The 26,310-nt window shown below is 44.5% G+C and overlaps 1 protein-coding gene across 3 annotated transcripts in view; it reads right to left on the reverse strand.

Moving 5' to 3' along the window:
• Positions 1–415: 415 nt before the first annotated feature.
• BCL11A (BCL11 transcription factor A) overlaps positions 416–26,310 on the reverse strand; it is a 248,694-nt gene continuing 222,799 nt past the window's right edge. For 2 of the 3 annotated variants that reach the window (XM_081854647.1, XM_081854646.1), the window contains one exon: positions 14,118–20,986. In XM_081854647.1, the coding sequence (XP_081710773.1) occupies positions 18,984–20,986 (2,003 nt within the window). In that variant the 3' untranslated portion in view covers positions 14,118–18,983. Of the gene's footprint in view, positions 4,014–14,117; positions 20,987–26,310 lie in introns of those variants that run through there. The other variant, XM_081854648.1, reaches the window with a different exon arrangement.

Raw genomic sequence — 26,310 nt, forward strand, 5'->3', positions numbered from 1 at the left:
GCTCCACCTCCACCTCCATTGCCTGATTGGAATGGGCTGGTGTGAGAGTGAGTCCCACCTGAAAACAGTGACTCTATAGAAGCAGGTTTAGATGATCAACCGAGCTGGCAGGGTCTTTAAGGAGGAACTTAGGTTCTGTACCTTGTTGAACAGCCAGGATAAGGCAGATTTTTTTTTTAACCATCTCTTAAGTGTTGGGGACCATTGTTAAAAGAAATTTATTAGCAACCCCCACCTCACCCCACAGGAGAATATAGCTGCCGCCGATGTGCAATCACTGGTTGACACAAATACGTTTCAGGTTTTTGTTGTTGTTTCTTATTTTTTTTTCTCCCAAAAAACAAACACAAAGTAAAGCATGTTGTGTTTCCCCTCCCCCGCACAGCTCTCCCCTTTCCCCCGCCCCCGCCCCCAAAGTACACATTTAAGCAACAGAAATGCGGTACATCACAATCAGCATCACCCAGCTGCACACAAATGATAAATTAAGACGGCTGGGAAACTCACATGGAGTGCGACAAGAATAAATACCAATATGATTGTTAGAATGCAGAGTTGCGAGAATGAATTCAGTGCTTCTTCTGGGAACTTAATGCCGCCCACGGCTCCGAATCGTCCAGTGTGGATATATATGGTTTTGCTTGTTATTTAGTTTGGAACAGGAAATGTCGTAGATGATTTTAAAGCCGGAATAGCCAACCTTCCGGGTGTTGTAGGAATCTGTCTAACATCAGCCTGCAAGGTCAATGGCCAATGTTGATGGGAATTGTAGTCTAGCGACACTTGGAGGGTGCCATGTTAGCTAGTTCTGATTCAAAGGCATACGAGCTACATAGTCCAGAGGTAGCCAACATTGTGCCCTCCGTATGTTCAGTCTACCAACTCCCATCAGCCCCAGCCAACGTGGCCAGAGACGATGGGGCTGCAGCACACCATTTTGGGTAACTTGGTCCTTGAGTAACTTGGTCCTTGGTATTTCCAGCAAAAGGCAGGCATCCCCAAACTCAGCCCTCCATCTGTTTTGGGACTACAACTCCCACCATCCCTAGCTAACAGGACCAGTGGTCAGGGATGATGGGAACTGTAGTCCCAAAATATCTGGAGGGCCAAGTTTGGGGGTGCCTAATCTAAGGTAATGGGACTGGCCCAACACCCTGGAGTCTACGCAGTGTAAACAATACAGGGCAACAGTAACCAATGGGCTGGCTCAGTATAAGTCTGCTCCCTATAAGCAAACATGACAAGCTAATCAGCTGTCTCGCTGAGCCAGTGCTCCATTTTGAAAGAGTTGCACGTGAACCCAGCAAGCTACATGAACCAACCAGGTTGCTTAACGTGAGTGTTCCCCAGTAGGCTATACAAAGATGTGTGGTGACTGAGGATAGGGGTGGGACTCAGCATTTGAAACCGAGGGGTTGAAAAACCCAAGCCTGGAGGGCCACATTTTGTCCCCTGGCCCCGGGGCTTATTCACCCCTGAGCTGGGTGCCCCAGTGGCCTGGCAGCTTCCTAGGTTCTTAACTACAAATCCTTGAGGTTGCCAGTCCTGTTTTTGTACAGCGCTGAGCTTTTTCAAGAAACGAACAAATAAATACTATGTTCTCTAAGGCTCTGGCAGCCAGTTCATCGTATCGGCTTTGCAGAAATCTGCCATGGCATTTACAGTATGGAGGCCCTGCTTCTCTTGAGCTAAAGCAATGACTCCATGGTTTCCCCCATTCACTCATGACCTGTGATCCTTTAATGTCTGTTTGTGCCACCTTCCTGCTTCATCTTAAACCCTGAAGGAAGCCACAACTGGCGTGGTGGAAGGTGGCAGCGGGGGCCCCAATCCGGCCACTTACACAAGGGCAGGCCTAAGACATTTTCCTGCCTGCAGCCAATGGCGTCACCTTGCAAAGTCCTGATGCACAGTGCCCAAGGCTTGTGAAGTTATTTTGGCGCCCGAGGCAAAAAATAAGAATCCCGTAAGCATCTCTCCGACACAAACATGAAGCACGGATAAATCAAATAACTAAACATCTGCTGCCAGCTCATGAAATCTAAAAATCAGTCCCCTGCCTGCCTTGTTTTGCCTGAATGGTGAGTCTGACCCTAAAGGGTGCTCTGGGCATGTGAAGCTTATAGCAAGTCAGACCACTGGTACATCTGGCTCAATATTGTCTACACTGACTGGCAGCATCTCTGCAGGATTTTCAGACCTGGAGATGATGGGGACTGAACCGAGGACCTTTTGCATGCAAAACAGATGCCCTTCCCCAGTATTTTTATGGGACATTTTATAGTACTTGATCATGGTCAAATACTTTATTGCATTTCTATATATACATATATATCACCTTTCCTGCCAAGGCACCCAAGGTGGATTGCAATCTTAAAAAATATTCCAACAATCTGATATAAAATGTGAAGTTGGCCCAGCGTAGGAGGCAGACCAGCAGGAGCAGGAACTGACATTGCCTCTGCCTCTCTTAACTTACAGCTGAGTCACGATATTTGACAGGCCAAATAACCAAGACCCCCTCAGCCAGTGAGGGGAAACTCTCAGTGCCTTCAAGGTACCAAGGCAGAGCTAAACTATGGAACTCATTCCCAGGGAAGGCAGTGATAGCCGCCAACTCTGATGACTTTAAAAGAGCATCGGATAAATTCATGGAAGATGAGTCTATCAGGGACCACTAGCTATGATGGCTCTGCTCTGCTTCCATGGCCAGAGCCAGTATGTCTCAGAATACCAGTTTCTGGAAGCCACAGATGGGGGAGAAGAGGACTCTTGCGCTCAGGTCCCGCTTGGCGGGTTCCCTGCAGGCACTCTGAGAAAAGGACGTTAGTCTACAATGGGTCACTGGCCTGATCCTGCAGGCTCTTCTCATGCACAGGGTTGACACCCAGGTTTGCTCCTACCACGGCAGTTGCTGCCAGCAGTGAGTGTGTGGATATTTAATTGTATGTGTTTTGATTTGTTAGAAGCCACTCAGAGTGGCTGGGGCTAATAATAATAATAATAATAATAATAATAATAATAATAATAGCAACCTCGCGGTAATATTGGCCTCTGAAGACTCTTGCAGATCAGAAAGACATCCCTTCTCCCTCTTGGACCTTGGTTAGTAAAGAGTTGAAGGCCATTACCTTATACTGAGCCAGACTACTGGTGAGCTCCGGTGGTGGAGGAATATAGCTCCCATCGTCCCCGGCTGGGGTTGATAAGCACTGGAGCTCAACAATATCTCCAGGGCACCACCTAGGATGGCCCTGATAAAGCCCAATCATCTCTACTTTGCCTGATAGCGGTTCTCCAAGATCTTGAGCCAACATTTCACATTACAAAAAAACCGTGGACTTTACCCACACTCTTTATTTTATAGGTGGGAGGGGTCCTGTCACATTCTGGATGTTCCTCAAATTACCAGAACGGGTATGTGTTGAGAAGATTTATTTTGTAGTCAACTGCGCTAGGTCGCACTTGTCACAGGTGTGAGGAACCTTTGGCTTTCCAGATGTGGCTGAAGTGCAACTCCCATCTTCCCCAGCCATTGACCACGCTTGCTATGGATGATGGGAATTATAGTTCAAGCAACATCCGGAGGACCAATTTTCCCCCAATCCTGCTCCATCAACCTGCTTTCAGGCAGCTTTCCAGATCGAAGACGGAAGATTATCAAATAAAAGAGAGGGGAGGTAACGGGGAAACATGGAAAGCCCTTGATGGAAGTTGGGTGGTTTTTTTAATGACACGTTTTTTATACTCTGTTAAAAATATATAAATAAAGAGTCTTCGGGCAGGCAGTAGTAGCAGGGGGCTCGGTCGGTTCCCGCCTTTTGCGTGGCAACTTCTGGAGCTGCTCAGCCAGACGGCGCCACAAAAAAACAACCCGAGAGCAAGCCCCACGTGGATGTCAGGGACGCAGAGACATCCCCTTCTGCGTTTCACATTCTCTCAGAATTTAAGCGTCCTTGGGCTTCCGTCCGGAATCTGCCATGCATCAAGCGTCCCCTGGGCGCTACGCCAGCCTGCAAAAGGAAAAGGAAAAGGAAGAAAGGACAGGGGGGCAGAGGGGGGCGGGGAGAAGAAGAAGAAGAAGAAGAAGAAAAAGGTGTAATATGGACCGAAAGTCAAAATGTTCATGTTCACAAATAAGAGACTGAAACACACTGGGTGATTGGCGACTCATCCAAGATAACAGACTCTTATAATATCTAGGCATAGCAATCCAGTGGTCCCAATCCAGCACATGCAATTAATATCTCTCTCTCTCTCTCTCTCTCTCTCACACACACACACACACACACACACACACACGGCTGTGGGTGGGAATTCGTGTTTAAGGGGCTGGACATGATTACTTGTGATTGGCCCTCCACATGTGTTTCTGCATGCACATCTGCATCAGCTGTTGCACACACAGGTGGACTTCCCCTTTGCTGGATTGGAGCCTTTGAATCGAGACCAACACACAGCATACTCATCAAAATAAAAATCATAATTAGTCAATGCAAGGTCTTCGTTGAGATGCAAAGGTTGCCATCTGATCCCACGAGGAGGACCTCCCACGGCATGAGATTTAGGCAACTGTCCTTGCGCCCTCCCAAACTTGGCTGGCTTTGTCAGGAACTCTGGACGTGGAAGTCTGATATGAAGAATTCTTTCCGTGTTTTGTGCCTCTTCTGTTCTCTGATCTGATGTTCTCCTCTCTCTTCTTTGGACTGGTACCCAACAACACCAGTGTGACGGCTTCATTCACAGACGCTGCCAAACTCATGACACGGAGCTCAGTGGGCAGCTGAACACCACTTAAGTATAGGATGGAGGTTCTGGGTTGAAAGGTGGTTATATTATTTGCACTGTGCTGTAATTTTTGTTTTAGGGCTTCCCAATGGCTTTCTTGAAATGTAAGCAAATAGATGCAAGACGGTGGGGTGAGGGATGGTCTCCAGAGGTCTGCCTGGAGGAAAAGATGGTGGTTGGTAGAGCCATGGGGGGCTAGGAGTTCTCCCTAGGTACACCACACACCCTTTGCAAAACCCAGCAGGGACATTATATCCTTGCTTACAAACCCATTCTTCCCATGATACATCTCCATGGCCAGAAGAAAGTCATAGCAGAACTCTGGTGTCATCGATTTACAACATAGGAAGCAGCCCTGACAAAAGCGCAGCATGAACTACTTTCTGGGTTCATGAGGCTCCTCCTGGCCTTTTTTGTTTAGTACGAAGGTCCTATGGACTAGTAATCACCGAGAGTTCATGACCGGGTGTGAATCCCCCCCCCCCCAGTTCCCACACATAGAAATCTAGCATGTTAAGAACAAGCTTGACGTGTAGCCCTCTTTGACATCCCAGTTTTCTATGTAGATGGAATTCTTTGAGTCAGTGCAGCTCTGTAGCCCTTGAAAGGGCTAAAGCGTTGTAGCCCTTCGGTGAGAGTTAGTCATGCATTCTTCTCACATATAATTTCAAGGTCCACCCAAAGCCTGCAGAAAGCCAATAACAAAGGCTTTCCATTTGCAATGGCTTCCCCTTTCGAGGTTCTTTGGCCTCAAGATGTGCAGTGACAATGCTTCTGTTACCTGTCCCGCCGCCTTGAACCACCTCCCTCCTTTTATTGAGTTTTCTCCCTTTCCCTCACCAGAAATATATATATAAATAGGGAAATGTTTCACAGGACCATCGGTCAGGCTTGTACAGAATGTTGGCACAGCTTAAGAATACATTACGGTTGCCGTCAGAATCCATTTCAGAAAACTAACAAACAGCGAATGGGCCTCAATGGTTCATGCTTTTATAACACCATTAATTTATCACACCGCTGGAAAAATGTCACATTTGGTATTACTACTTCTTTCTCTTTCTTTTTTGCTTAGTGTTCTGGCCACCCTGCACTGTCATCTTAAAAAGTTGTGTTATTATTCTGTTTCCATCCCGCTCGCTTCTTGATGACTGGCCTCCCTTCTCACCCACCCACCCACCCACTCACCCACCTAATTATCTTCCAGTTATTCAAGCAACGCCCTGGAACGTGGCCTGTAAAGAGGTCTGCCTTCCAACCAGGTCACACGCAGGGCTAAAGGTTTCAAACATGAGCCGCTCTTAAGAGATTGAACTTTCCAAACGTTGCCTTGCCATCAACCTCTGTTGCTGCCTCAGCTCCCCAGACATGGGCAAATGGGCCCTTCTTACCGCCAAAGTTCGCCTTTCCCTTTCTTCCCCAAGCCTTCCAACAATTATGTGGCTCCCACAGTGACCATCTTTCTTGCCTACGGCATTCCTGCCATCGCACCTCCCTGTATTGTGTTTGGTATGCAAATGTCATTGCAAGCCCAGTCCAAGGTGCGTCAGAGAGTATGCCTCTCTGAACTCCAGTTTCCAGGACTCGCAAATGGTGAGTCTTGCTTATGGACTTCCCAGTTGGTTGGCCAATATGGCAGGACTAAATAGGACTGTGGTCTGATCCTGTGGGGCACTCCTGGTGTTCTTAGCTCTTGGAAATGGTCCAGTGTGTCGAGCCTTGGTTGGCATTTTGTTTTTTTTAAAAAAATGAAAATAAATAATTGTGGCCTGCCCTTTCGGTTTATCAATGCTGTGCAGCTCAATCCCAATGTTGGACCAATGAATAAGCATCAGATTATTTATTCCCATATGGTGAACAGGAATGGAAATCTCTCTTGCAACTCAGTAAAGTGGGGGTAGCCAACACACTGCCCTCCAGATGTTTCTGGACGCTATCTTCCACAGACCCAACAGTATAGCCATTGGTCTGGGATGATGGAAGCTCAAGGGACAGCAACACAGGCCTCCGCCCACTTATTCCCTACAGAGGTTCCACCTATGCATCCTTCAATGAAGCACCATAGCTTGCCTACACCCTTGTATAAGCTAAGGAAGAGGAGCATGGGAAGCTGCCTTATACCAAGTCAACCTCAGCATTGTTGACTCTTGCTGGAAATGGACCTCTAGGATTCAGTCTGGAGATGTTCTCAGTCCCACCAAGAGATGCTGGGGATTGAACCTGGGCCATGACTGAGCTACAGCCCTTCCCCAAACTCTTAACGGAATTGTAAGAGAAGGAGTTTGGGTGAGTGTAATGTTATTTCTAGGATTTCTGGGATCTGGCGACATGCCCAGTGATCCTAGCTGGTTTTCTCAGTATGAAAAACTGAAGATGCCCAGCTATAACGTGATTTACAGGCATTTGTAAAGCATATTTTGCAGGCTTAATTTGCTGGGGGTCCCCCCCCCCGCCAGAGATGAAGACAGACGTAGACGGGGTGACATATTTATACTTCACATTCTATACATGTGCAATGTAATGGAAACTTAAATAATGGCTATGATTGTTTTGTAACCAGATGAACTTTTTTTTAAAAAAAGAGGGGGCGGGGGAAATGAAATTGGAAGTCACTCCCATGGTACAAACAACTCCATAACACCAACACAACAGAATGGCATAGAACTCTTTTAATAATGTTTAATGCCTAAAGATCAAATATAATGGCCCAGCCAATCAAAATAATGAGTCTTTGCCTCCACAGGAAGAGCAGAGACCGAGTTTGTTTGACGCCACCATCTTGGTTGGAGTAAGCTCCTTCCCACCCTCAAATTACTGTCCTCTTTATGTAGTGGAACAACAGAGGCATTCATCCTGCCCCTCCATGTTCAGTCTGAGGCAGGTGCTCCATGCTGCAAACCATATCATGTAATTCTTCTCCTTCATGCAGGGGGTGAAGGACAATGCAAAATTGTCCGCTCCCCCACAAGAAGAAGAAGAGTTTGGATTTGATATCCCGCCTTTCACTCCCTTTAAGGAGTCTCAAAGCGGCTAACATTCTCCTTTCCCTTCCTCCCCCACAACAAACACTCTGTGAGGTGAGTGGGGCTGAGAGACTTCAGAGAAGTGTGCCTGGCCCAAGGTCACCCAGCAGCTGCATGTGGAGGAGCGGGGAATCAAACCCGGTTCACCAGATTACGAGTCCACCGCTCTTAACCACAACACCACAACAAGCTTTTGCACTGAGGACTGTCAGGAACTTGGAGTCAGGGTCCTCTTCTTCAGGAGATGGAGTCGAGGACTCCTAACCAGAAGGAGAAGGGGATGAAGGGGCAGCCCCGGGAAACACTGCTACCATGCGAGCCTGTGGGGCCAGCTCAAGGATGTCTTTGGCAGATGTCCCAGTGAGACCAGAGGCTTCCACGCTCTTGGGAGACTACTGGAGAAAGCTGGGTCCCTTTAACTAAAGCAGCACCTCCCAGGTCTAACAAGCAAGATGCAATTGCTACTGTTGGTACGACAGAGGACTCAGTCTTGGCTTGCTTCTTGCTGAAGCAAAACCAGAGCCCTGTGTTTCTGGAGCAAAGCCTCTACTGCCTTTGGAAAGGGATTGGTGAAACTGTTGATTTTTCTCCATTTCTCTTCTCCCCATTCCCCCTCCGAGTTCAGTTTTCCACATCAAGTTGCAAATTTGTTTTTGTTTTTGCTTTAAAGCCCTCATGGAAATTCATCAGCTTTCTAGTGAGAATTTCCACACAGTTCCCTATGATATACGCACTGTATAGAAGTCTCCTGTGGCGAGTTAAGAATAGTCTCCAGGTGACCAGACCGGCAAGCATTTTTAAATCAGAACAGGATTTTTTCTTCCCCCATCTCTCCTCCTTTCTCTCTGTGTGCCACAAAATAACTAATATACGTGGGTATGTCTAACTAAATGATTTAAAGACACCTGGAGGCTTATTTGCAAGGTGAAAGCAATAGGGTGGCAAACTGATCCGAGGATGGGGTATTTTTTAATGGCCCAGTCGTGGTCACCTAGCATCTGAAAACCCCAAAAGGATATGGATGTTCTGCAGAATATCATGTTTACTAGGCTTTATGTGAACACAAATGATATATGTGTTGCACCCCTTCCTAGTATTCTGGAGGCACCTACATTAGTGGAAGGCTTGCTTTCAAAAAAAAGCTGGGGGAAGGAAGATGTCAGGTGGGATGACTCCCCAATTCAGGACCCTCTCAGTTTTTCCCTGGCTTTCTCCCCCTCGGCCATTTCCTGGGGTTTCCACACCAGATTCTGGAACTGTTCAGTGTGCAACACTAATGACAGGTTGCATTGAAAATCCCTCTCCAAAGTTACCCCCCCCCCAATGAAAGGAGGTTTTGAATAGTGGCCGGCAAGGACTATAGCAGTTGCATTGGCCCCGTGATCTGTCTAGTGCACCATGTGGACTCTAATGTATCTGTGCAAGGAGCAGGCACTATTGCCACAGGACTTTTCAGGATCGCACGACTTGGCACAGCTCTGAGAAGACCTCTGTAGACGTGCCCTTGATAACAGCCATAACCCACGACCTAAGTGCCTTTTGCAGCCATGTTGATTTCAAATGGGGATGGAGCTGTAACTTCATTCCTACACTTACCTGGGAGTAAGTACCACTGAACTCAATGGGACTTAGACATGTTTTGGTCATGCAATGGGCCCAGCTCTGCATTACAGCAGCCAGGTGAAAAAGAGGACAGGGCTCCTGCAACTTCTATGGTTGTGCAGAAGAGGGGGATTTAAGCAGCAGTAGCCTGTTATGCTGACATTTTCTTTTCTATACCCCAAGGGATGCAGGGAGCTGCCTTACCTTGAATCAGAACTTTGATCTATCTAGCTCATTGCTGCCTACACGAACTGGGTTCTAGGGTTCTAGACAGGGGATATTCCCAGACCTTCATGGAGATGCTGGGGGATTGAAAATGGGACCTTCTGCACGCAAAGGAGGTGCTATGACCATTCCCCCTGGGGGGGGGTCCACCTTGCCACCTTACTCTGTTGCTAGTAGAAAAGGGAAGGGACAGGTGATGGAGACAGATATAGTAATTTAGAAATGAACAGGGGAGTCAGAAGAAGAAGAGTTTGGATTCAATATCCCGCTTTATCACTACCCTAAGGAGTCTCAAAGCGGCTAGCATTCTCCTTTCCCTTCCTCCCCCACAACAAACACTCTGTGAGGTGAGTGAGGCTGAGAGACTTCAGAGAAGTGTGACTGGCCCAAGGTCACCCAGCAGCTGCATGTGGAGGAGCGGGGAATCAAACCCGGTTCACCAGATTACGAGTCCACCGTTCTTAACCACAACACCACACTGTACACAAATACAGGGAGAGAGGAGTGAAGCGTTAGGAAAGGTGGTAAGAATAAAAAATGGACTGCAAGTAAGGGGGAGTGAAGGAAGCTACTTGAGGTAATTCAAAGATTGTGTACAATGAGAAGAACAAGACAGGTGGGAAGAATCTTCGACTTTGGCTTGAGACATTGTCATAACAGCAGGGAGAAGCATTAGCGAGACGTCCCTTAGAACTAGGATGAAGCAGAAGGTCCGTGGCAGAAAAGGCAAATTAGTGAGCTTCTCCTCACAAAGAAGATAAACTAAAGCCAGAGATGTGAAGAGAAGCATCCTTTGAGTTGTCCTGATGTGAGAAGAGCGGAAGCATCAAGAGTGTCTGCCTTTTGGATCCTGTCCAGGGAGGAGAAAAGACAAAGCAGACCCTACTTTTTTAAAAATAAAAAATAAAATCAAAATGAGAAGCTGGAGATCTAGGAAGAAGAGAGGTGAAAAGTGTCACAGAAGTTCACCGAGGAGAGAAAGTTGGGGATGGCAGAAGAATTATCTGGGCCTGATTGATGGCCATCTATGAGAATCATGCAGGAAAACTTTATCTTAAAACTATGGTTTCAGCAAAGAAATTGAAAAAGCCAAACTGGAGGGGTGGGGAGTCAAGGAGAATCGGTAGACAATAAATACATCACTCAAAGCCAGTCTAAACAATGTGTTTGCCATGGGGACTGGTACCTCCTTAGTAAACGCCGGCTGTGTAGTGAAGAGCACAATGTGCGAGTCTGAACTGTTTCGTTCTGGGTGCCTTCAGCCCATGTCAGTGGTGTTTACTGGTGGGGACTTTCACTCTATCAACATGCTGGCCTGGAGCTGTTCTTAATTTAAACAGTATGTCCTGAGCTCAGGGTGTAAGTGTGGTGAGTGAAACATCCAGGACAGGTCTCACTCGAGGAGTTTAAAAGGGAATGGAAACATTCCATTAGCAGGAATGAGGAGGCCCATGATATTTCTTAATCGGTTTTAGTGCAAGGTGGGGGAATCTGTAATCCTCCAGTCCCCACCAGCCTCCACAACATGTCCAACGGTCAGCTACAAGGGGAATCATGCGCAATAGAAAGGGAGGGACCTGAACTAAAAGAAAGGGGAATCTCAAGAAACTTGTCTTGTTCACACCATGCAAACTCACTGTCACTCACCTTCACAAGTGCTCTGTGAAATTTATATTTTAGAGGCAAGGAGCTGGCAGTCACCTGCCAAAGACAGTCCAGTGAGTCCATGGCAAATGTAGGCTTTGTTGACCTCTAGCTCAACTCTTTAGCTAACAGACTAAAAGTGGGGAGACTGCTGTAATGCTCAGGTCCTGCTTGCGGGTTTCGCATGGGCATTTGGTTAGCCAGGATGCAGGACTAAGATAGGCCTCATCTGTCTTCTTCCACAAAGAATCAGCAAGGAATTGTTGGCATCGGTCTGCCTTGGGAGACAATGTAGGAGTGCGTCTTTGGGAGTGGTGTCAAAATGTTGGAAGGTTACAGCAACTGCTGTGGTTGTAGGGACCGATACAGGAGAGACATGTTTTATTGCATCTGGGGCAGGTGAAGGTGTCCGTTTGTGCTGATGCAGGTGAACCAGGATGTTTCTTCTCTCTGTGCTCCTCCCAGAGGTCATTCCTATGGACGCATGACCTGATAAGTCTCCAGGCACTCTGGTCATCTGCAAGGGATCCCCACACGGCAGGTTAAGAGATGGCCCCATAAAGGTCAACCAAATCTGGAGACTGCAAGAGAACAATGAAGAGGAAGGTGGAGGATTTGAAGAAGACAGCAAATTATATAGAAGCCAGGAAGAAAAGGAAGGAGAATGGGTAGCAGAAAACTGAGAATCCAAAGCCCGTTTGGATACAAGTGTTTTCTACCACAGAGGAATGCCCATCAGGTGGGCAGGGGCAAATGACATGGAGCATTGATTTTGCTAGGAAGAGACACAAACACTCCCTACTTTTGCCACAGGTTGTTCCATGTTTCATTTTTTTGGAGGGAAGTTACCGTTGGAGAAAGAGAATCCAGAAGTGCAAGAAAAGAACCATAATGGGAGGGTAAAAGGGCTGGTATGAAACTGGAAATTAAAAGGGTAGCTTGAAGAAGGAAGGGGTAGCAGAATGTGTATTACAGAGTAGCCATAATAGTGGCTATGTTTTACCTCCACTGTCGGAGACGGTATGCCTCTGTAGCAATTGTTGGGAATCAGAAGTTGAGAGACTACTGTTGCACTCAGGTACTGAATGTGGGCATCCCATAGGCATCTGATTGGCCACTGTGAGAACAGATTGCTGGACCAGGTGGGCCTTTGGTCTGAATGACAAGGGATTTTCTTATGACTTTGAACTGGTTCCACAGCCATTCCTTCTCTCCAGGACACTGGAGGTGTGAGAGTGATTCCCCCCCCCCAGCAGATTCTCAGCACCCTCTTCAAATTATGATCTATTCATGACAGCTAAACTGGAATAAAGTGATGTGAATTTTAGTTTAGTGTCAATATGGCTGATGGGACATTCTGTCCCCAAAAATGATTCCTGGGTTGCTTGCCTTATGTTTATATATGAGGGAAGTTTTGATCAGAATGGGCCAACTTCTGTACTTGTCCATGGATCTCCAGAATCATGGCTTCTTGTTATGAATTTCCAGAGGCATGGCTATGTTAGTCTTGAAATTGCCCCTAATCTCCATGCCAAAGCATGTGTTTGCATGTGCAAGGTCCAAACACTGGAACTGCTGGCTAAAGGATGCCTGGTATCAAGAAAGGTCTCCATCTGTAAGACTTAGAGAGCCACTGCCAGTGAAAATAGTGAATAATGGCCTAGGCTAGATGGGTTCAGGGAGTAATTCGGGGACTAGGTTCATTCAAAGACTACTTTTTAAGATGTGGTCATTTACCTATGCATACATCTGTCATTCTCTTATGAGCTAAAATGTTGCAGACCACATGGACCAGAGAAGTAGGTACAGGGAAGAGTAAGCAGAAGCAGCAACGTCATAAACCACAACTACACCTTTCATGGTGGTATCATAATAAACATAGAGTGGGCCAGATTCAACAAATGAGTCCCACTAGCAGAAGCCTGAACAGGGACTTCTGCTAGCACAGTGGAGCTTCTCTGTTCCTCCTGCAGCCCCTCCACCTTAGGCTCTGGGAGGTGGTACTTTCACTAAGCATAGATGACCATTTCTGGTTCCCATGCAATGGAAATCTGATGCCCTTCACTTACTATGACATTGTATGTGAAATGTTAGGCAGGCTAGTCTTGTTTCTTTATTATTAAATATTGTTGTTGCGCACGAGCTCTATGCAAGCAGGGGCTCCCTCGTTCTATGACGTGGTAGTGGCATTGTACATGAAGCTCTCCCAACGTTGAAGAACTGCATGCTACTCAGTGCCCCAAAAACCTGGAGCAGTGTGAGATGGACCAGTTGCTGCCAACCAGGTTGGTGGCCGTACTAGGTCACCATGTTGTTTGCCCAGCTAGGTGGTGCAGTGGGGAAAGGCCATAGCTTAGTGGTAGGGCATCTGCCTCTCAAGCAGAAGGTCCCAGGTTCAGTCCCAGGCATCTCCAGGTGAAGTGCAGAATGTCCCCCACCTGAAATCCCAGAAAGCTTCTGCCAGTCAGTATAGACAGCACTGACCTAGATGGACCAATGGTCCGACTTGGTATAAGACAGCTTCCCATGTTCCTAGTGGAGTTCAGTCCTCAGCCAATGGACAACTGAGCGGTGATGTATTAAGGGTCCTCTCCACTTGGATGCGTAACATGAGACCAACCCATGCAAAAGCATGGGGGCACGGGGGCCGGCGGGAGGGGAAAATATAGTATTTCCTCAGTTACTTAAAACAAGTGATGTATTTTGAGGAGGCGTTGGACAAAATAAGGCAACAAAAATGCTATTGAATGAGAACAATGTGACAATTTCTTACAAATTAAAAAGGCAAATGAGAAATAAGCCATTCTGTTACACTAGGAAGAGCAAGAGACGGTATCACAGAGGTATGTGTTTTTAATAAAGCAAATAGATGCTGCAACATGCAGTATTCGTAAAACTTGACAACATATACAGACCTCTCAGGAGGAAAAATATATATATATGTAATCAGAACCAGAGTCCAGATATTTAAAGACAATGTATACACAACGTTTTGATAAAACCTATCCATTGTACAGAATATATAAAAAGAAGAGCAGCTCCCATCCCGGCTTTCGTTCCAACCGGACAAAATGTGAGAAAGAGGTTGTTCCCCAAGTGGTTGGGCCAAGCTGGGCCTGCTTTTGGGGATGCGCAGCACAGACATCCCCTATGCGCCCCCAGAGTGCAGGCAGGTGCGCCCACAAGCAGCTTCTGCTTTTGCTACGGCACTGGGTGGCACAACAGAGATGTTTCCAGTTCACCTGTCACGTTGGGTTTTGAGTTTATTTTAAGGTGGGCGAGGGAGGGGCTCACAGGGAGGGAGTTGCATATTGTTTCCGTTTCTGAGCTTGTCTGTGATTGTACGCAATGGTGCAGGAAGTGGGGGCTGAGGGGGAGGGCTGGCTGAGAGTCCCTTTTCACAGACGGATATGAATGAATTGGATGTTGTGGCCAATCAGTTCATCTTCCATTCTTAAGAGGGGAAATGGGGGGCGGAGGGGGATATCCATATGGAAAAGAAAGGTCCCCTCCGCTGAAAAAATAAAATAAAGCAAGATCTTTGCTCTTAATACAAGACACTGTTCCCAGGGGCAAAGCATTTTATTGTGATATAAATAGGGAGCTTTCTGGGTCTTTAGGCTACTAATACGTACATCAAAATGCCCCCATGAAGAAAACCTCGTGGTCTTCTCTTAAAAGCTGCTTCTCTCGCTGAGGGAAATTTACAGAGTGTGTCAAATGAGGACACGCAAAGCTTATGGAATGTACTTAAGCAGTTTTTTTATTTTTTTATTATTTATTTTTCAATTAAGGGACAAAATGGGTGAATGAACAGGGTAATGCAGACAACTGCCCGATTTATAAAAATAAAAAAATAAAAAATAAAAATAAAACCCCAAAAACACAGACAGTGGTTTTCCCAATAGAACTTAACAAAGACTAGAACAAAAACCAAAAGAAAAAATACAATAAAGAGCCAGGTTGCCAATGACCTTTGGTCATCTAAATAATAATAAAAAAAAACAATTAAAAAAAACAAAGATCAAATCCCACGCCTCTGTTCTGAACAGAGCGTGTAAGCAATAATAAATAGTGACTTCCATAGTAAAAGATAAAATTTCAAGTTACGACAAACAGCTTTCATTACAGGAATAGAAAAGGCCCATAATAACAAAATATTTTGCATTGCCATATACAAAAAAGGTTTCGTATCCAGAGGGGCTCCTCTCTCTCTCGCTCTCTCTGTCTCTCTCGCTCTCTCTGTCTCTCTCTCTTTTTTAATATGCTTTGCATATGAAATCCTTTCCGATCTAAATATATAAAGCACCATTTAATTTTTTTTTCTTTTTGGCAATGGAAAAAAAAACCTGCGAAACTTTTTAATTTTTTTTCTTCCTTTCGTTCTAGTTTTTTTAAATTTTTTTTTCTCCTTTTACTGCATATGAAGATTTTTATTTTTAAAGATGCTGGAATGTAAAGGGGTAAGAGAAGAAGAAAAAAGGGGACGAAAGAGCACACTACGGAACAAACCAACATCATCACCTTGCATTACTGCATACAATATGGCAGCGGAAAGAAAAGTAACCCCCTTTGATATGTACAACCATCTGCAACGCTCATTAAGTGCGACATTCAAACAGATTCTTTCTCTCTCTTTTTTTCCTCCCCACCCTCCCTCCCCCCAAAACAGCCATTATATGGCCTCTTATCTGTACAATGTCACACTTTTTCTTCTAAAAAAAATGGTTTTTTCAAACATACAAATAATTTGCACTATATTATCCTGCCAAATTAAAAAAATATACTGTGGCAGCCTGTTTGTTTTGTCTGTGTGTGCGTGCATGTGTGTGTGTGTGTTTTTCCACTACCAAAAAAAGGTTCAATGATACCTTTTCTTTCTTTTCTTTTTTTTAAAGAGAAACAAGCAACAGTTAAAAATACAAGCTTCATTATAAATACTATAGTGCCTACTCTAGGTGAACATTAAATTCAAATACCATTCTAGAAATTACAGAAAAAAGAGACCATAAATGTGTTTTTCTTCTTGTTTGTTTGTTTGTTTGTTTTCTCTTCTTCTTAGCATAGGAACCAACAGGAGTGTGCATTTTCCTATATTTTAAGTACTATATATTCTTAACCCTTTCCCCAATGTATTTATTTTACAACCTGAAGAGTTGTGTATATAACCAAGGCATAGGATTTTCCACTACTGGTTTTCAATGAAGAGCAGGTCTTGTACACCACCAAGACAATGAACCCTAAAATACAAGTTTGTTTTTTCTCCCCTAAACAAAATGAAGTGTTTTTGTTAAAAAAAAAATCATAACATTTATATTTAAAAAAGTTTTGTACAAAAAAAACCAAACCCATCCTTGCACTGTAGGAGTGAGAGCAATCATTCGTTCTTTTTTATATAATTGTACGACCTGTTCCCATTCACAGCGCCGTAACGTTGAGTCCCAGTCATTAAGTCAAGTAAAATGGCAAGCTGGCAGAGTTTCTTATATGCTCATCATGAGATCATGCTCATATATATTTTTTAATTTTTTTTTTCATTAATCTTGCAATTTTTCCCTTAAAAGTATAGAGACCTGTAAACTGGGAAAATTGTACAGTGCATTTAAATTGTCCTATCTGAGCAGTCTTAAAAGGTTTTTTTTTTATACTCAACCTGTGTACCTCTGATTAAAGGAAAAAGAGACATACACAACAGGCAGAGTCAAGTGCTATGTGAACATCGAACGGGGCAGATCCTAGCTTAATCATAACAACAATGAATCCTTTTCCCATGTCAACACAACGAGCACATAGCATATGGTAAAAAGAAACAAAATGAAGTACAACTTTTAGGGAGCACAGACATACTCTCTGCTACTCTTTCTAAATTCTCTTTCTCTCTTCTTCTTTTTCAGAATGTCACACTTCAAGGCAAATCTTAATAGTTCATAGTTAATCATCATATCAATATTAGCTTATAACCTGTTCTTAGTTTTAAATGGCAAGCAGTACCACATTGTGCTAATAAATCACTGTATGTTTTTTTGTTGTTGTTTTTTTTTGCTATGTGTTACACTCAGTAATATATTATTGCCGGACTGTTTTATATGTCTTTCCCTATAGAGAGAGAGAGATCAATAGATGGATATGCGGTAGGTATGCAAGGTTGTACGTTTCTAATTTGATTGTCAAGTTGACAACCAACTTAATTCGGATATTTACTTATTTTCATTCTTCTTCCTTTTAGGTTTTGTGTCCTTTTGTGTGCCAGAATCACTAAAAGATATTGGTAAAATCTTTAAAACATGAATTTTCTTCCTAGTGTATTTAATCATCTTTCAAGGCCTTCTGCACTTTTCACATTCATTTTCTTCTTATTTTTTAATCATCAGAATAATGATCAGAATCTCAAAATTGCAAGGGGGCGGGGCAAAGAGAGGGAGACAGGGTACTGGTTGGGTAACAGGATGAGAGAAAGATCATCTGCAATGGTCCCGGGATGTTTTCAACACTCTGGAGGGGAATCAATTTGGGTTGTATTCAACTAAGTTATACTCAGAGTAAATCCTCTGAAATCAATGCACTTAAATTAGTCTTGTCCATTCTTTTCAACGGAACTACTCTTAAGTAGGACCAAGACTGGCTACAACCCTTTGAACTAGGTGACTTTGGGCAGAGGTTAGTTGGAACAGGAGTGCATGGGTAGGATCGAATGATGATTAACTAGGACGTATTGGGTTTCCTTTCTTAATTATTTGATTTAGGTAGCCACTGTTGTGAGAAATACAATATAGAGTTATCGGCTAGGTCCTAAAGGACTCGTTTACATTGCCCAGTGCGAAAATTGAGCTACAAGTTTAGAACAAGTAGGGTTGCCACCAACATGGCTTAAATAGATTCAAGGCACTCGGATTTCCATTTCTTAAACCAAATGATAGTACAAATTTACCTTTTTCTTTTATGTCCTTATTTTTCAATTAAAGGCCTACTTTTTCCCTTCCCTCCCCCACCACAAAAACCACTGATACGTTAACATCCTTTTAAAGACAGAAATTGAGATAACACCGTGGAATACCCTTTTCCCTTTTCAGTGTTATCCATCTGTCCAGAGAGGGTTAATTCAAAGAACATTGCCCCTATACATTTCAAAACAAAACTGTACATGATATGTGTCACAGAATGCACGTAGCATGGTTGGTTCTGTTAAAAAATGTTTTCGTTATTCTGATTTTCCTCCCCCCTCTCTTTTTCCTGGAACATTACAGGAAATGGGTACATAGCTGTCTGAGTTAGTATTTGGGTGGGTGGGTGGGTATTATCATTTTGTTTGCTCAGCAACCAATCAGGGGACAATTTTTTTAAAAAAACAGCCATAACATACCATACATGCTGTCTATTTTTTTTTAAAAAAATTAACAAACATACACAACATGTAAATTATTGCACAAGAGAAAGGCTCAAAGTTTGCGTAGTATTGCCCCCAATACAGATCATGCATTCAAATGGTGAAAACAGAAACGAAAAGAGGAAAAAATAAAAAAATAAAATAAAACATGAAAATGAAAACAGGTGTGCTGGTGACTAGCACTTTCTTAATATCATCCTTAGCTTCCATTATTTTACTCACAAGGGACTAGAAAATCTCTACACCGGGGTGGGGTGGGGGTGGGGTGGGGAGTTGGTTGGGGAAAGGGAGGAGAAGGGGGACATGTTAATATACCTCTATTCAGTTTTTATGTCATTATTCAAGACTCGATCACTGTGCCATTTTTTCATGTGTTTTTCCAGGGTACTGTACACGCTAAAAGGCATCTTACAAATTTCACATTTGTAAACGTCCTTCCCCACCTGACCATGCGTTTTCATGTGCCTGGTGAGTTTGCTACTCTGGGCGCACGCGTAGTTACACAGCTCACATTTATAAGGCCTTTCCCCAGTGTGGCTCCTCCTGTGGACAGTGAGGTTACTACAGTTCTTGAAGACTTTCCCACAGTACTCACAAGTGTCGCTGCGTCTGCCCTCTTTTGAACTAGGCCTTCCAGGGCCTGGACCACTAATATGCGGGGTGCTCCCTCCACTTCCTGTACCGCTGCGGCCTGATATCCCTCCATCCATCTCCCCAGGAGGCGTCGAGAAGCGTAAACTTCCGTTTTCGGAGGAGTGTTCAGAGGAGGAAGCAAAAGGCGATTGTCGGGAGTCTCCAAAGTTGAGGAATGGATCTTTTAGCTGCCGAGAGGCAGCGTACCCAGCTAGCCACTGGGAGTAAACATTTTCAGTGTTAGGCATAGCTGTTGCGGGAAGCTCAAACTCCTTTTCAAGTTTGATGCGCTTGGAGAAAGGGCTTAGGGAGCTCGGGCTACCCAAGAGCAGCTTTTTTGACAAACCTCCAGAGGCAGATTCACCAGGGGAACACCCCCGACCATTAATAGCGCCATCGTCGAGGCGATCGGATTCACCAGCTACCGAGTCTTCGTCGCAAGTGTCTCTATGTACCTCAGATTCGGACAAATGCCCTCGTTTATGTTTTTCTCCAAGGACCTGATGGAAGGCCTCGCTGAAGTGCTGCATGGAGCTCAGAACCATCCCTTGCATGACACCCGGCATGGAGCGGTTCTCATCAACAGACCGGGAGTTGTTCTCATGGTGACGAGCTGCTTCTAGATTAATGCCAAACCCATAGTCTGGCCGTTCATTTTCAGTCAAATCCTCCTCTTCTTCTTCCTCTTCCTCTTCTTCCTCCTCCTCCTCCTCCTCTTCTTCTTCATCCCCATTTTCTGGAATCATATTGGAATCATTCTCACTCTTAAACTTGGCCACTACAGATTTTAGGGCACTGCTAGCACTGCCCACAAGGTCACTGGTTCCAGGCTCTGGGGAGCTGGCCGTGGAGAGGCCATCGTCAGACTTCACTGTCATTGGGGAGGATTTGTGCATATGGGTTTTCATGTGGCGCTTTAGCTTGCTTGCTTGAGTGCACGCGTGGTCGCAAAGGTTGCACTTGTAAGGTTTTTCTCCAGTGTGGCTGCGGCGGTGGACAACTAAGTTGCTCTGAAACTTGAAGGTTTTCCCACAAAATTCACAGGACTTGGATTTGACGGGAGGCTGGGAAGGGGGAGGAGCGGGAAGAGGAGGGAGAGGCGGCGTGGCCAGAAAGGGTGGCTTGCTGCCTGGCTGGAATGGTTGCAGTAACCTTTGCATAGGACTGGGCCGGTTCGGTGACAATGGCGGACTAGAGGTGTTTCCAGCTAACTCCCGAAGCCGCCTGGAGAAATCCATTGCTGGGGGCTCCATGGCCATGGGGTTGAGTCGCAGCACCCTGTCAAAGGCACTGGGGTGATGGGTTGCAAGGGCCATTTCTTCGGCACCCAGGCGTTCTATGCGGTGTGGATCCAAGTGATGCCTTGGAGGGGGACTAAACAAAGGCGGCGTGGGAGGGAAGCGCCCTTCTCCGAGACCCGAAGCTTCTCTTGCAACCGATCCGGGTATTCTAAGGAGGTTAAAGGGATTATTGTCTGCAATGTGGATCCCGTGGAGCGGTGGCTGTGAAGGGCATTCAGCACCTAGTCCTGATGGGATACCAACCCGCGGTGTTAGGGGGCTTCCGTGGTCACTTTCTAAGTAGATTCTTAATCCATGAGTGTTCTGTGCGTGTTGCAAGAGAAACCAGGCGCTGTTGAATGGCTGTTTACATGTTGTACATGTGTAGCTGCTGGGTTCATCTTTACCTGCAAAAAACAAAACAAAACACCACAGTAGCATCAATGTTTAATAACCAAATAGCTTCCTTAAGAACGTCTGACAAGAACTGGTGCTGGACCAGACCCAAGATCTTTCTAGTCTCCCATCCTGCTTCCCACCATGGCCAATTGGATGCTTCCTGGAAACCCACAACTGGGCTTAGAGGCAATAGCCAACTCCAACTGTTGATGATCCCCAGGAACTGGCACTCAGTGACAAACTACCTCTGAACATGAAGGTCCCACTTAGCCATCAAGATAGACCTCTCAAGTCTGTGATTGTGTCTGATCCTTTTCTAGAGCCACCCCCAATCATCTGTCAACCAATTTCATTTGATGACCCCCCCCCCCAATTCTAATATTTCATATTTCTACATCATGAATAATTTTATAAACCTCTGCTTTATATGCCTGGTATTTGTCGACTCTTTTTACTCTTTCTTGAAAGTCATTCCTTTCCTCAGAAATAAACTTCAGCAATAAGTGCAAACACTTTAACACATAAGCAGATATACTCCACATATAGCTAAGGCCTTTATACCAATGTACATTGTGGCCATAATCCTAAGCATAGTTTACTTAAGAGTAAGACCCATTGAGCTCAGTGGGGCATACTGCTATGTAGATATGCACTGCTATAATTGTAATCTAAAGCCAGAAGTATCAAGTCTCTGGATTTGGAGTAGTTCTGCTATGGTCTCATGGGATTAATCTGATCCATTATTGGAGGATCATAGGATACTGTGATCCTAACAGTATTTAACCTAAGGGGAATGAATAACTTCAAATTTAGGTACCTCCACTAATTTTTAATGAGATTATTTAAATATACATTTTCTGGTTTACTTCCAAGGAAGTATTTTAGTGCACATGGTTATGGTCTAGTGTTGCAATCCTAACCGTACTTATTTCCAAGTAAGTCCTGCTTAAATAAATTATGAAAATACATGCCAAAGATAAGGGTGCATATCTCATAGGATCAGAGCCTAAGCCAATTAATTATATGCCAGTCCTCATTTGGAAGCATGTGATTTTTTTTTTTGTTTTTTAAAAAACTTATTCTGTAAAAATCCTTGTTTCAAGCTGTCAGCTGAGAAAATGAAGCCTGAAATATATGATATAGCACAGCCTTTCTTTCTCCAACTGGCTTATGGGTCACCCAAACAAATCTTGATAACCAGATGGCTGGATAGCTAGATAAACATGGATTTGGATAACTTGGATCCAACATCTGGCTAAGAAACTAGCTGAATATCCAAATTTAGAGGGGCTAAATAGAAGAAACCTACAGGAGCCATCTTGCTTTTCTTTAAAATGCTTAACACTGTAAATGTCATTTTGAAATGCAGCTATATATCTGAAATTTGATATATCTATCTACTGTATAAGTAACAATTTATTTTAACCAGTATCACATGGTCCTGCTTCCTGCTATACTGATAACAACCATGTGACTGGCCCGTGGTCGGCCAATAAGCAGGCGTGCCTACTATTGGGGGCCGAGACACCTTGATCCCCTCAATATTTGTTTTAGGAGGGCTGGGCCCCCTCAATTTTCAGGCAGCCCTATGCGCATGTGATGTCGTACACCGCAGGTCCAGTGGCCATCTCCTCCAGAGCACTCGGCCTTCCACAATGCGCATGACATCGCACACGCGCAACAGCATTGCGCCCTCCCAATCTTGGGGGCAACCTCACGTCTCTGGCTGTAGGATCTCAACTTTGCCCTACCCAGTATTAAGTCTACTCTGCTACCCCACATTGAATCCCTTGGTGTACTGTAATTTAAGTATCACCTAGCAGAGCTGGCCCAATACATTTAGCAGCCTGAGGCAAGGACGAGATGGTCCTCCCACCTTGCTTTCTGGACTTGCAGTTAACTCTTACTTCAGCACTGGTGATTGGTCAGCATCCTCCACCACACCTGAGGGCAACACGCTAACATAGGGGGTAGAGGATATCCAATGCCTCACCTCTGTTGCCTGAGGCAGCTACCTCACTCTGCCTAATGGTAGGACTGGCCTGTCAACTAGCGAGTGCTACAACTGGAACTGGGAGGGTGGAAGGTGGTGGTTGTTGTTGTTTGCCATCTACTTGTTGAGTCTAGTCCCTTGACAGAAAAGGGCAGTGATGCTTATCCTCTTTAGTTTTCCCCTGCAAATAGTCAGGTAGCTTGGACAATCACCAACAACAGTTCTTTGTACCCCCTTGGTAGTTGCCCCCTTGGGAATCCCTGGTGCTGTCATTCCCAAGAGCAACTCCACATTTTACACTGCAATTCTGCTACACCTGCAGCAGACATATATCCATAAATAGCTTGTACAAATATGTGAGAGCCCTGATGCACGGACACAGAGATGCTTAAGGGCGCCTGCCTGAAGTTCACAGCATTTATGTCCTCACTGAAGGAAATACTGCTTCTCCCATTAGGAACAGGACTGTCACATTCAGTGCAGTTCTGCCAGGCCAGAGATGAGGAAACCATGAGCCTCCAGAAATGGTTAAGACTTTAACCCCCATCAATACCAGCCAGTCTTGCCAATGGTTGGGCATGATGGAAAATGCAGTCCAACAAAATGGCGAAGGACTGTGGTTTGATGGGAGAGGATGTCAAGGTCCCAAGTTCAATCCCCAGCATCTTTACATAAAGGTTCTTTGGAAGCAAGGAAATACCTCTCTATCTATGAGGTTTTGGGATGGGTGTTGCTGAAGCTAAATGGACCAACTGTCTGAGCAGTATAAGCAGCTTCATATGAACTGGAGAGAAAAAAATAAACTGTAAAAGGGATAAATCCTTATTGTTCTCTTTCAGTGGTCTGTTTCCACCAAAAACAATGAGGGGCATTGAGAGGACAGCAAAAATTAGCATAAATAAATATCTTGGCAGCTAATTGTGACATTAACAAACCATTTTGAAAATGCGGAAACTGCCGAGCTCTTCCTGGGAATGCATGGGGGGGGGGGCGCGCGCGAACACACACACACACAGAGTGTATTTCTATATACTGTACTAGTCTTTGAACAAGCAAGGCTTACAATGGTATTTGACTGTGTGCTGATCTTCTAGGCTGACCTGTGATTTACTTTACGGCGGTGTTTATAATCTCACTCAATATAACCCACTTGTGGGCAAATCTTTTTTACAAGATTAGACAGTAGATGCCAAAATTAGGTTTCCAAACATATGCCTAATGTACGTGCGGGTAGAGAGAAGGGAGGGAAGTATGAAGTGGATGGGTTTTGAAAGAAAAACGCTGAAGTCCCCCTATCAAGTGATCTTCATTGTTCTTGTTTTCCTCCTCACTTCAAAGAAGGAGAAGAAAAAGCTTTATAAGGGGGATTTTCATTATACAATGTGTTGAATAAATGACTTTGGAAAATGACAGGCAGGCAGCTTTACAGTTATGTCTACTGCGACTCACACAGAGCCCCCCCCCCAACCCCTGCTTGTAGCTTCAGGTTTCTCTATTATTATACATTTAGTCTGACAATCTGAATTGGGTGAGTAAGAGAGAGAGAGAGAAAGAGAGAAATTGGAGGGAGGAAGAAAAAGAGAGATTCAGCCATCTCTGGCAGGTGTTTAACATTTTGGTTGCTTTAAAGGAACCCCTTTGGAATAATATTTAACATTTCATTCTTCTGCCAATGCCAGCTTTTTAATGAACCTTACTGTGATGTTTAGCGCAGGGTGCTGAAGACGGCAGCAGATAAATACGTAAATCTTCTGGAAAGAGGAAAACTCAATTGGGCATGCAGATTTCTGAACGCTTGTTTGTGGGCTTTGGGTGAGGGTCCAGAGAGGACAAAGTGGGGTGGAGAAGGCAACAGGGAAGTCAAAGCAGTTGGCAATGTGGATAGTTCTCATTTCATTTTGCTGTTATAAACTAGAAGCTTTTTATAAAAACTGCAGCAAGTGATGCTATCACCCTCTGGTCTGCTTAACAATGCAACACACCCCTGCTTTGCTAGTTTATGTATTAGGTCAGTGGAAATAGCACTGTATCTTATAATGAGGATACAACATAACAGTTTTTGTAATTGCATTTTAGCATTCCCATCAACTAGATATTCTGGATCAGAAGGGCAGCTGGTATAATCATAATGTCAATGAGAAAGGCTGTTACGGCAGAGAGTAAAGATTACATGGAGGGGGGAGCAGCTTTGAAACTGGTAATTATTACCAGTCCACTAATAGCAAATGATGCATTGCAGTTTCACCATATAATCTGTATTTCATTCAGCTTCTTGTTGGGGCAGCAGATTATATTACAGCGCTCACAATGCCAAAATTTCTAACCTACAGTAATCAATAAAAGCCTTACGTCCCATAATTTGGTAAATGACTTTCTTCATAACATCTTCAACTGTTGTAAAGGCTAGTATCGATTTCTTACGTAGGGGGGGAAAGGCTTCATTTATTTACTGGAGTATAAAATGTAATATTTTTCTTCATTTGCTCAGATGAAAAACAAGTTTCTACTTTTACCATTCCTGTATGGTGGTGGGAGAGAGAGAGAGAGAGAGAGAGAGAGAGAGAGAGAGAGAAAGAAAGAAAGAAAGAAAGAAAGAAAGAAAGAAAGAAAGAAAGAAAGAAAATACAAGGCGAGAAAGACAGTTAAAATCCATGAGTGATTTACCTCCTGCTTTGAAGAAACACAATTTCTAATTTGTCTATTAGTACTTGATTAATTATGAAAGCTATTGACTGACCATTTTACCTCCTGGAGATGTTTTAACAGTCGATGCAAGATTGCTGATGCATTAAGGATTGGAAGGAGGGGTCCAACTAGGAAGGGCAAATTTAACAATAAGTGAGCGAGCTTTTGCTCAGGACAACGCAAAGCAGCAATATTTTGTTTGTAGCATGGACACCATCCAAATTCAACCCTTCATACAATAGATACCCTTTCCCAGCTGTTTTTTCCTCCGCCTGTGGGCAATGTAAAAAGTGACTATACAACTTAGAGTCTCCCCGTTTCCCTCCCCTCTCCCCATGAACTTGTGGCATCAGCTTACTGCAATGGCATGAGGGTCCCTCCCCAACCCACAAGCCATGCAACAGAAAAGGTTGTGTGGCTGTTTCCTAAACCCCCTAGTTTAGGAAGAGGATTGGACAGATTTACGGAAGATAAAGCTATAACCACCACGGTGAAGTTCTACCTCCACTGCTGGAGGCAGTATGCTTCTGAATATGTGCTGGGAATCACAAACAAGAAGAGGGTTGCTGCAGTCAGGCAGTATCAAAATTTGTGAATATGTGGACCCAGTCTGCGGCTCTCTTGCATTTAGCAGGTCCTGCCCCCATACTTTGT

The sequence above is a fragment of the Podarcis erhardii genome (genome assembly GCF_964252035.2).
Source record: "Podarcis erhardii genome assembly, chromosome: 3".
Taxonomy (NCBI): domain Eukaryota; kingdom Metazoa; phylum Chordata; class Lepidosauria; order Squamata; family Lacertidae; genus Podarcis; species Podarcis erhardii.